This window comes from Stegastes partitus, unplaced genomic scaffold (assembly GCF_000690725.1).
Source record: "Stegastes partitus isolate 25-593 unplaced genomic scaffold, Stegastes_partitus-1.0.2 Scaffold238, whole genome shotgun sequence".
Taxonomy (NCBI): Eukaryota; Metazoa; Chordata; class Actinopteri; family Pomacentridae; genus Stegastes; species Stegastes partitus.
In genome coordinates this window covers 100945-113319 of record NW_007577969.1, presented here as the reverse complement: position 1 = coordinate 113319, position 12375 = coordinate 100945, and the positions used below count along the sequence as shown (strand labels likewise).

The 12375-nt window shown below is 39.0% G+C and overlaps 1 protein-coding gene across 3 annotated transcripts in view; it reads left to right on the top strand.

Annotated features, from left to right (window-relative positions):
- LOC103357160 (radixin-like) overlaps nucleotides 1–11616 on the top strand; it is a 61813-nt gene extending 50197 nt beyond the window's left edge. For 2 of the 3 annotated variants that reach the window (XM_008281588.1, XM_008281589.1), the window contains exons 11-15: nucleotides 130–260; nucleotides 2566–2726; nucleotides 3586–3678; nucleotides 4743–4952; nucleotides 8874–11616. In XM_008281588.1, coding sequence (XP_008279810.1) covers nucleotides 130–260; nucleotides 2566–2726; nucleotides 3586–3678; nucleotides 4743–4952; nucleotides 8874–9038 — 760 coding nt within the window. In that variant the 3' untranslated portion in view covers nucleotides 9039–11616. The remainder of the gene's footprint in view (nucleotides 1–129; nucleotides 261–2565; nucleotides 2727–3585; nucleotides 3679–4742; nucleotides 4953–8873) is intronic. The other variant, XR_520180.1, reaches the window with a different exon arrangement.
- The last annotated feature ends 759 nt before the right edge of the window (nucleotides 11617–12375 follow it).

The window sequence follows — 12375 nt, the reverse complement described above, 5'->3', positions numbered from 1 at the left end:
CAGCGGGGAGCTTTTTGTTAACACCAGGATTCGGGACAAACATTCTGTGAATCTCCTTGTTGATTATCATGATTGTGTAACTTGTAATGATGTGTGTGTGTCGGTTGTGTTTCTGTGCTGTTTCTACAGAGCACAACTGGAGAACGAGAAGAAAAAGCGCGAACATGCGGAGAAGGAGAAGGAACGAATAGAGCGAGAAAAGGAAGAGCTGATCGAGAGGCTGAGGCAGATCGAAGAACAGACGCAGAGAGCTCAGATAGGTACGACTGCAGAGGGTTTGTGTCGTTCTGCTTCTGTCTCTGTGAGGAGTCTCTCTTTGAGGTGTTTAGAGTGAGGATGTCCTTCTATCTTTTCATGTGCTTCTGTGAACTGTCAGAGGGCTAAAGCTTAAGTAAAAAAGGAAAAAAAAGGAAATTCTGGTATTCTTTAAGTTAAAAAACAAACAACGGGATGGAAAGGGATGATTGCAACACGGTGAAAGAAAAAAGGGGGGAAAATAAATTGAACTTTCCTCCTGAATAAAAACTATGTTGTGTACTTAAAAAACTCTGAATGAACAAAGAAATACAGACAGACATACATACATACATACATACATACATACATACATACATACATACATACATACATAAGGCACGTTTGTAGAAACAAGTATGAAAAACTGTCAAACTGTGTCAGCGGGTAGTTAAAGTTTTTATCTGACAATTTCAATTATATATTTTTCCAGTGTTTTGCTGGTTTATTTAGATAAAATGAATGTACAGCGCACAAGCTGCTGTATATGAATTAGGCCGAATTAAACATCTCGAGCTTTGATGTCATTTATCAAATGGAAAACAGTGGTTTTGTTGAAACAGATGGTCATATTTAGACAAAGTTTTGATATCAGAAGCTGAAACTTGGGTATCATGTTTGCACAAATTCAACGGATAGCCAGCCCTTTTTTCCCCCATTCTTCTTCTTCTTTTTAGAAATGTTTATATTTAAACATGTTGGAGTTTCAGGGTTTAGTTTTTCATCTCAGTGATCCTGAGTTGTTCTCACGATTGAATATATAAAACTAAAAAGTCCAGAAGTTTAAAGGTCACAGCAAGAAGCAGTCTGCCCCAAATTAAAGTGAAAACAGAAAACCACAAAAGTATAACAAACTATTCAGAAATCCCAGACTGAATGAGGTCTCCCTGTTTTGCATTTTTTACCTTTTCCTAAAGGTGAAACTTCATCTGTTGCTTTGTCCAAGCAGCATTTGATGCTCTCAGACCGCCGCTGTGTTAAAGGTCAGCCAGGAGAAGCACAAAGCCATAAAGATGCCTGCTAGAGTGTAAACAAACGTTTTACTTTTGCGTAAATTTGCATAAAGTGGAGACCGTGAGCAGCAAGCTCAGACTCAGCCAGCAGCAGCTGGCGTTGTACTTAATCCCATAAATCCTGCTTGTTGACTGTGGTGAAAATCAGAGGGGAAAAAAATCCAAAGTTATCACCTGTAAAAAAAACCTTTAAAGCACTGAAAAGTCCGTACTGAGCCGATGCAGACGAAAGCTGATTTTAATACAACTCGCATACATACTCCTGCACATATTTCTCAGTTTTCTGCTTGTGTATGAAGAGTGTTACGTAGAGGAAATGCTCTGAAAATATTGACCAAATAATGAAGACACAGCGCACATAACTGCAGACTCTACAGTTTCATTTTCTCTCCACGCTTGTTTCCAGTCTATGTTTTACTGCCCTGTTTTAGTCAAGGTGGAAATATAAAATAAAATTTAGAAAACACTGGAAACAGATTTACTTGGATTGGTGATGAGATAAATATAATGTTTTAAAATGTAAAATTTCATCATTACTTCTGTTTCGAGTTCTATGGATGATAGAAACGTGCAAAAGAGGCGTCTTTTGCATCAAGGAGAAGTTTTTTGAAGTCAGTGAAATATTTAAAGAAATGAATTTCATCAAAGAAATAACAAAAAAAAATCAACAACAAGATGACTGTGCTTGGTATAAAAAATACATAAAAGTCGAGAGTTTTTACATAAGATAAGATATGATAAGATACAATAAGATAAAACTTAATCATGATTACAGTTCTTGTTCTAGATATTGCTTGGAAATTAAACAAGAAAGACATAAGATAAGAAATACATTGCCTAAACAGTAGGAAAACAATAAGATATGAGTACGATACATGACTGAAATAATATAAATGAGCTTAAATAAGACAAGAAAAGAACAGCAATTAGTAATGCTGGCAGTTATACTGAGATCATTAGTAACATCATACATGATAGTAAAATATTACACCTGAAAACTACATCAAAATGAAATATTGCACATGTAACCAAGACATTACACGTGAAACTGAAATATTTCACTTGAGAAATTAAAATGTAAAATATTGCAGATGAAATTACATGCTACACATGATACGGAAACTGATAATACACAAACTACTGAGACAAGTAATATTGTGAATTATTCATATTAAGGAGAACATGCAGCTTTTTAACTTTCATCTTGCACTTTGTCGACTCCCCTCTGTGACACATACTTCCATGTGCATCGATGCAGAGCTGGAGGAACAGACTCGGAAGGCTCTTGAGTTGGAGCAAGAAAGGAAGCGAGCAAAGGAGGAAGCCGAGCGGCTAGAGATGGAGAGGCAAGCGGCAGAGGAGGCCAAAGCAGCGCTGGCTCAGCAGGCTGCCGACCAGATGAAGAACCAGGAACAGCTGGTACCTGCACACATACATCAAACTTTCCTACCAACTCCAGCGTGTTCTCCTTTAGCTTCACTTGTTAGACGCTGAAGGCCGCTTTCACCATTGACCCTGCTAGAAATAGTGTAGAAATAGATCAAGATGTAGTCACAGTTTTCACACTCAACCAACTCAGCGAGCCTCCACAAGTGCATAGAAGCATCTGGATTCCTCATGTTCAACTCATTTAATCAGCTTTTTCCTTTATATTTCCACCAGCGTAACACAGAACTTATGAAACAGGATATAGATTGTGTCCCAAATACAACTTATAGGAACAGAAAATATTTTTTTTTGAGAAACAAAAGGTTTCAGTTAAACCTTAATCACCACTGGTTACTAACTGAAGCTCCAAGAGTCACACATTATTTTTAATTCCACATATATATTTAGTCTTGTATTTATTTAACACAAGATATATTGAACGACTTTTTGTACAATCTACTTTTAAGTAAATAGTTTATTCTTATACACGTGCTGATTATTTATTTTTTTTGTTATGATTTTTTGCATCCTATAAATTTTACCATGTCAAAATAACCAAATAATGGAACCTTGACTAGCCATACTTGCAACACACCAAATTCTACTGATGTTAGATGCTTCAAAAGTTGTTGAAATGTCAACCAAAGACTGTGTCTTTAGTAGAAAATATGGATGCATCCACATATATGCACTCACAGACATAATTTATCAAGCAGAATCACCCGTTTCTGAAATATGAGAAGTTGGTAATTCCATTAGTTTCATCTTAGGTTGCACGTAGCTTTGTGTTTTCAGACTGCTCCTTTTGTTGTGGTAACTTTTAACCGGCATGTGTGGTTATTTTCAACAGGCTGCAGAGTTAGCGGAGTTCACTGCCAAAATCGCTCTGCTGGAGGACGCAAAGAGGAAAAAAGAAGAGGAAGCAACAGAATGGCAGCACAAAGTACAGTAACCCTCATCATAGAAGTGTGTTTGGCATTAGCCCAATGAACTGAGCAGTTCCTGGGTATTTCCTGTCACATTAGTTTTTTTTCACGGCAGTATAGAATCCAGCACCTCTATGGAAACAGCATGATTATTGTGGCTCGAAGTACAGAGAACTCAAAGATGTCTTCAGTGCAGACGGACAAAAGCCATAAATGATTTTTTTTTAAAGAAAAAAAGCAGTTACACTGAATTTCTCTGATTGTTTATTTTACAAAAGTCACGATAAAACCTTTAATAAATATGTGCAACATTTTTCCAACTGCTGATAAGTGTAAAAAACAAAAAACAAAACATACATACCATAGATATTTTACTACCAGCATTTATTTTTGTCTTTTGTCTTTAATCTACTCCATGTATACACAACCTGCAGTTCAACCCAGTTCAGATAAATAATCTCTGAGTTTTTGTCACATCTTCGTTGGTCTCAGCTGATTAACGGCTAACGGAACTAATGGCTTCACAGTTAAAATAAAGGGATTTATTCTACATTGTGAAAGATGACAATGTTAAGCTCAGATTTGGTTAAATATGTGTTGATTATTTATGTTTTATAGTTTTCAGCACCGATAAATGATGTAATTTTGGTGATTTTTCTTAAAGGCAACATGGCTTTCGGACCCGCCCGTGTGTTTAAAGGGTTTTAAATACTGTAAATATAAATCAAAAGATGCATGGTGTTATTCACGGATGCAATTAAATCTTGAGTAAACACCCAAAAACAAAAGCAGTCATAGCAGCAGTGGGTGCTTTTGTTGTTGCAACTTGTTGAGAGTTTCTCTTTATTAATGCGCTAGCAGATCAACAAGATTCTTAAATATGCCATGTTTGTATAGGGCACCATTAAAATTTTTGAAAATGGTTCCTCAAAAAACACAGTATGGAAACACTGATGTCGGATTTCTACAGAAAAAGCAGATTTAGAGATTAAAAGGTAGATTTTTTTAGTAAAAGTCTGAAAAAGTTGAAATCTGTCGGTGTCTTTTTCTCTCTGTAAGTTTGCATGTGGGTTCTTTCCAGGCTCTCTCAGCACAAGACGACCTGGAGAGGACTCGGGAGGAACTGAAGACGGCCATCACGTCTCCGCCGGCGCCGGAGCACGACGAGCAGGACGAGACCAACGCCGAGGCGAGCGCCGAGCTCCTCAGCGATGGAGTCACCAGCGACCGCAACGAAGAGGATCGCATCACCGAGGCGCAGAAGAACGAACGTGTCAAGAAACAGCTGCAGGTAGAACTGAGTGGAGGGAAACAACAGATCAAAGATTAGAACACATATAAAACACAGAGCCAACTGAAATGAGTGAAGCACAGTGTGAAGGGTGTGTACATGTACTGTGGATGTAGTGTACAATATCGACAGTGCCTCTGGGAAAACACGTTTCTACAAGTTTCTACATCATTTCCTGGTGCTAAGTACAAGGCACAAGTCATTAAAGCTGAGATTCTGCCAGTCTAAATGTGAAGTCAAGCCCTCTCCTGTACAAAGGATTAACTTAAGCTCATCTCAGAATTCCTCAGGCGTCATAAGTGTTCGATGCTGCTGATTACTGGCCAAGCAAGAATATTACTAAACTATTTATCCCACAGAAAGAAACTAAAGATAGTCAATGAATAGTTTGCAGTGGGATCATGAGCCGGCCTTCAATAAACAGACATTATTTGCTCATAAAAAATTCAGGACAGTCATGAAGCTAAACAACTTTTAGTAAATTAAAGGAGGAACTACTGTCCCAATAACTGTCTGCCTGCTGTGAAGAAACTTTAAGCATTCCTCAAAAGCAAAAAAAAAAAAGAAAAATGCAATCATAGAAAAAAATTTATCATCCCATTTTATTTAGCAGCACTATCATACTGCTAATACATCTGCCTCTCAAGTTTTCCTTCACTAGCTGTACGTCTTGTTTGATGTGGAGAGTTGGAGGATAACTGCATCTCTTTGAAGATACTGGTACTTCGATACGTATACTGTGCTGGAATAAATTACCAGAAAAGCTACTGAAAAGTTGTCTAAGCTGAATGTGGTTAGTTTGCTGTAGTTTCTTGAATTTAACTTTACAACACTCACAAGGTCTCCAGCAACCATTCTGAGCTAGTGTATAGCAATTTGCGCATAAAGATTTAAATGTTCAAACTTTTGTCAGTATAGTCATGCTACCATAGACTGTATGCAAATATGGAAGAATTTTCCATGATACCACCCATAGGTTTCAAAAATGTGTATCCTATAATGGCATTATAGAAAACTCTAAGCCCAAATTCAATTTTACTGGCTGAGTTCAGCTTCGCGCCCGGACCCGTCCAGGTGCCACACAGCCCCGCTCGCTCCATGGAGCGTCGGGTGGGTGGTGGGTGGTGGTGGTGGTGGTGGTGGTGGTTGTTGTTGTTGTTGTTGGGCCTGGAGCGAGCCCGCCCGCCCGCCTACCTACCTACCTACCTACCTACCTACCTACCTACCTACCTACCTACCTACCTACCTACCCGGCCTCACCCCACCGTGTCCTCCGGACGACCTGTCCAGGGTGTCCCCTGCCTTCGCCCTAAGTCGGCTGGGATAGGCTCCAGCCCCCCCGCGACCCTAATGAGGATTAAGCGGTGTATAGATAATGGATGGATGGATGGCTGAGTTCAAAACATTCTTCCCACACACAGTTGTCATGAACACAGAAATAATCCATAGACACGACAACCATTTTTTTTTGTTTTAGGCTGAAAACATGTTTATTTCTGCTGCAAAGCTGAACATGGTAACATGGAGGTCTATGGGGATTGACTCACTTTTGGAGCCTCAAGTGGACATTCGAGGAACTGCAGCTTTTTGCACACAAACAATGGCTTCATTTTTTGGCCCCACAGGCTACAGCTTGTCTACGATACATGGTTAGATTGATTAGATTCAGTGCAGTTTGGGAAAATCCCAAGCTTAAAACAAAGGGGTCTGATATCTCATTCATGACCTGCTATAGAAGGTATGCTGTGATTTGCATATTTCCAGCATAAACATGACCTAGTTATTGTTGTTCAAGTATGATTTAATGTAGATAAGGACAATGAAAAAACTGTTGCAGCCAAATGCCAAAAAAACACTTTGTCGGAAAGTAGAAGATGTTACTTTTGAAATTAAGTCTCATACGTGCCTTCTTGTTGTACAATTGTTCTGCTATTACTGTTTCCTTTTGGGAAATAGTTGAAAGTTCGATAAAAGGGGTTGTCGCAGAAACACAGGTTGCCAGCTCAGACAAACAGACAACAGACAGAGTTGTGGATTTACTTCATGGCATTGCCTCAGGTTTAGGGTATGATGAATTCTGTGTTGGATAATAAGGATTTAATACCAAGAATTAAACTCCAATTACCTCAATATACAGTCATTACTCTGACAAGGAGAGTGTCGAGGTGCAGATGTGCAATCAGTGCTGCCAGTCTGTCTGTTTATTAGCAAAAACACAAAAACTTCGAAGCTAAATTTCACAGAACTTGTTGGAGAGGTGGAGAATGAGCACAGGAGGAACCCTTTAAATTTTAATGCGGACCTGCATCAGTTTCATTAAAATTGCAGGACAGGGCACTGGACTTGGCAGGGAATGGCCTCTCCAAGTGCCCTTCTAGTTTTCATGTCTGTACACATCTCTCAGGCTATGTTCCTCCATATTCCATAGATTCCATAGAATCATCATCTTATTGTTCCTTAGCTTTCAAAGTAAAATTGAATGTCAAAATTTTCTAGAAAGTTTTAAGAAATATGAAAATGTGAATTTAAGTTAGGGCTGCAGGGTGGCACAGTTGGTAGCACTGTTGCCTCGCAGCAAGAAGGTTGCTGGTTCGCGTATCTTCGCGTATCGCGGAATCTTTCTGCGTGGAGTTTGCATGTTCTCCCCGTGCAGCGTGGGTTCTCTCCAGGTTCTCCAGCTTCCTCCCACACAGTCCAAAAACATGTTGAGGTTAATTGGTGATTCTAAATTGTCCGTAGGTGTGAATGTGAGTGTGCTTGGTTGTCTGTCTCTAAGTGTAGCCCTGTGATAGACTGGTGACCTGTCCAGGGTGTCCCCTGCCTTCACCCTAAGTCAGCTGGGATAGACTCCAGCCCCCCCGCGACCCTAGCGATGATTAAGCGGTGTATAGATAATGGATGGATGGATGGAATTTAAGTGAGACATCAAACGATACTGCCCCCAGTTAAGACATGGTGGCACAACTATTTAAAACACATTATCTACAACAGCTCTTCATCCAATACTGACCAAACCTAGTGAATAGTTCTTCATCGATAAAAAGTGATCCACTCTGCATATACACACCTGCAGTTCAGCCCAGTTCTGATAATTAGTCCCTGATTTTTTGTCACGTCTTTGTTGGTCTCAGCTGAGTCATTAATCGCTTCGTAGTCGCGCTGAAAACGACAGAATTTTTTTGTTTCTAACAGAGTCAGGTTACCTAACCCTACTGCAGATGGTTTATTTTGGACAAATGTTTAAAAATGAAAGCAAGTACAATGAAGTGATGTATTGTACGTTGCAAAGTATAACGTTAAGATTAACATTAAGATTTGGTTTGTTTCCACGACGAAACGACACGTGACAGATGAGAAGCTCCGTTATCTTCAGAAAGTAGGATATTTGTTGATTATTTGTGTTGTTACAGTTTCTGGCAATGATAAATTGTGTCATTTCTGTGATTTTTTTTTTTTTTTTTTTGAAGGACAAAATGCCTTTTAAACCTTTTAAAGTTTGTGGGTTTGAACTACCTTGAATAAAATTAAGGGGGCATTATTTTAGTCATGGATACAATGGTGCTAAATCTTAAATGGACACCCAAAAATAAAAACAGTAATAACAGTAGTGGGTAAATTTGTCATTGCACCTGGTGGAAAGTATTATTTTATTTGTGCACTTCATTAGCTGATGAACAGGATTCTTTATGCTATTTTTGTGTAGTATGGTATTAAAACTCTTGGAAATGAGTCCTAAACATACTGTACACATCTGGACAGAAAAAGCAGAAAATAAATAAATAAAAAGGTGTTTTTTTCTTGACAAAAAATCCAATTGTGAAAAGTCTAAAAACAAAAATGATGCACTGCTGATATCGTCTCAGCTTACTGATGTCTGAACAGTGCCATCAAATCACCACACTCTCTTTGTTCTCTATCCAGGCTCTGAGTTCGGAGTTGGCCGACGCCCGGGACGACACCAAAAAAACCCAGAACGACATGCTCCACGCCGAAAACGTCAGAGCAGGCAGAGACAAATACAAAACCCTGCGCCAGATCCGCCAGGGCAACACCAAGCAGCGAATCGACGAGTTCGAGTCCATGTGAGCCAGAAAGAAGGCCGGACAGAGAACAATCTCGTTTCCACGTCAACGCCTCACTTTCCATGTGAAGCCCAGAACCTGCTGCCACTCCGGGAACCTTCCAGCTTCCGTTTTCTATCCAGGAGAAACACCAGCTACCGGGCTTTGTAGCTTCAGCCTCGCCAAAGCTCTGTCTGGCAGCGGTTGGCCAGTCACACTGCTTTTTAGAGCTCCGCCCTCAATCCAGTGATGCACATGTCTTTTAAACAGTCTGGGAAAAAAAACGCAAGCAAAGCATCCTCCTCCCTTGTACATTACTGGCAATTCTAATGCTTGCATGTATTATATTTAAACAATACCAGGACCTCTAGACTAAATGTGACACTGGACAGAATCGATTGATATTGTGCTTTTACTCAGCTGAATAAAAAGGCCATTTGTAGCTGTAGCTTGTTGATGTTGCCGGCACGCTTTAATATCTACTTCTTTTGTCATCAGCTGAACAATTTAATTAATTTGTTGTTGTTTTTTTAATAACGCCTTATTCGACTCCTTCCTCGTCTCGTTTTGTCTGTTTGTTTTGGGACAGTTCTGCTGTCGGCGTCATCGATCCGTCAAAGTTGCAACAGCTATCTTGGCTGTTTGGAAACGCTCACGTCGAGAGCTGTGAGCTGATATGCAAGCTAGAATTGCTTCTTTTACATTCTTACTGTGCTGGCATGTTCTGTCCATGGAGACATTTGTTCAAATATATATTTTGGCCCACAATAAAGAATGAATTTATATTTCCAAATATGTAGCAATAATATGATCTTAAAAGTCCTGACTGATGTTAAAGCCAGTAGAGCTGGGTCTCACGTACACCTTCAGACATACATAAAAAGCAAGGAAAGCCTTTGCTGCTTAAAACCAACGTGTCATGAATGACTTTTCTTTGCAGAGTGGTTGGACACAACAATAGAGCAACATACTGCGGTCTCTGAAGGTTTGTATCATATTAAAGCAATTTTCATCTTTACAGCGGAGGAATTTTGAAAATAACAGCAAGATCAAACTCCTTTACTGATTATTAATGTCAGTTATTAGTAACTCTGCCTTGGAAATATTGTGGAGATTTTATTTCTGTATCAAAATCTGGAAAAACAAGGAACAAACATCTTAACGGTTAATATTAGAAAAAAAGATGAATTTGTAGTTTTCATCTGTAAATCTTGCATTTTTCCGAACACATTCATGTTTAAAGGACAGAGACAGAGCAGCATGTGAAAGCTTGAGAAGGGCTTTTATTGGTCACTTTTACATCACACAAGAACAGTCAGCACGTCTCATTTGGCCACAGTTTCCCAGATTCTGTCAAGTTTGTTTTTCCTGCTTTTGTTTTGGGTTTTATATCCTAAAGCTTCGTTAAGTTGCACAAATGTCTGAAGAAAGCCCCTTTTCATAAGATGAAAAAGATAAGAACAGACATGAAGGTAAAAAATTTGGGGAAAAGCATCTCGTCTCGTCTGTTTTTTTGTTTGTTTTTAATCTAATTTCCTTCTCCTTCTGTCTTTAAATTAATCATATACAGTGGTGCGGGAAAATTTGTGAACCCTTTACAAGTTTCCATAAATGGAAATATGCAAAAATATGACCTAAAGCAAGATCAGCTTTTCACACAAGTCCTAAAACTAGATAAAAAGGAATCCAGTTAAAGTAATGAGACAAAAACAGAGAGGAATATGATCCAATATTGCACATCTGTGAGTGGCAAAAGTATGTGAACCTGCAGGATTAGCAGTTAATTTGAAGGTGGGATGACAATTAGGTGTGAGTGGATGTCCTGTTTTATTTAAAGAACAGAAATCCAGCAGAACCTGACGTTCACATGTTTGTGGAAGTCTCTCATGGTATAAACAGAAGATTCCTGTTGTTGCTCATAGAACTGAAAAAAAGTTGTAAAACCATTTCTATGGAGTTAAGAACTTCATTAATCCACATTCAGACAGACTTTGTACGTGTGAATGAACAACAAAGATCACACCAAGATGAAGGCATGGAATAGTCCATAAAGTCAGCAGGTAAACTGAAGACCACCTTCATGGTAGTTATTCATTAGAAGACCACTGAACAACAATGGAGAAAGCCACTGCTTTTGCTGCCCGTTACAGTTTGCTAAAGATCATGTGCAAATGTCAGACGGCTGCTGGACAAACGTTGATAAAGGGGGAAAAAAATAGAGCTTTTTGGTTCATGAGTCTGTCTTGGTTTGGGCCTGTTTTCTAGGAACAATTATACCAGCAAAGTCTTGAACTGAATATCAAGAGAAAGTTGGTCATGCAGCACCAGCCCTCAGCACACAAATCTTTATGCCAACAGTTAAAGAAATATGAAGTTAATATTTAAAACCTAACTTTAATCTGATAGAAATGTTGTAGGAGATGAAGCAGGCAGCCGATGTGAGGAAACACAGCCACATCCCAGAGGTGACTGAGTTGACTTATCAATGTTTATCTGCTGCACAACGAGGTCAAACCAGATCCCGAAAGCCAAGGCTCACGTATTTTGCCACTCACAGATACATTACATCTTGTTATTTTCTTCAGTAAATAAATGACAAAGTGGAATATTTTTGTCTTTTGTGTTTAATGAGGTTCTCTTTATCTACTTTTAGTTATTGTGTGAAAATCTGATCATGTTTTAGATCACATTTATGCAGAAGTCTGGAAAAGTTCACAAACTTTTAAACATCACTGTGATTGGACCGGGCACATCCTATATACAGCAACACTTTTTTGTTAGCATTGCAAATCATACTAAAAAAATCAAATGTGTATTTCTGAAACAACAAGTTCACTGGGCTTAATCAGTACAAATGAATCAGCACAGTCGTACATGGCAGCTTTGGGGTTTCAGCACCCAGCACTGGAGCATCTTTTGGAATGAAACTCCTCATTTGCCAACAGGATCCACAGTGAATCAGCAGCAGCGGTCGAACGCTTTAATCTCCTTTTTTATTTTGGTTTAATACAACCAGTCTTGGCCTGAGCAAAGGGAAACACTGGAAAGCAATAAGCAGCCTTTTTACTCTGCTTTGGTCCCTGAAGAGGTAACACGAACTTATTTCTGCAGCAGAAATGAAGCTGTATTAAAGCATGTTAGAAATAAAGGTGTGAATGAAGAGTGAAAAAACAGGGACTTGGTGTTTTACGATTCCTGTTGGATAAAATACAACATAAAATGCAGAAGCTGTACATGTAGCAGGATTTGAGGCTGTTGTAGTTAAATAAGCCTTTCATCTGTGCGGATAAAACCCACAGAAATCCCTCATGGTGTGTTCAGACTGAACTTGAAGCAAATTTCACATTGTGTGTTTACATGAC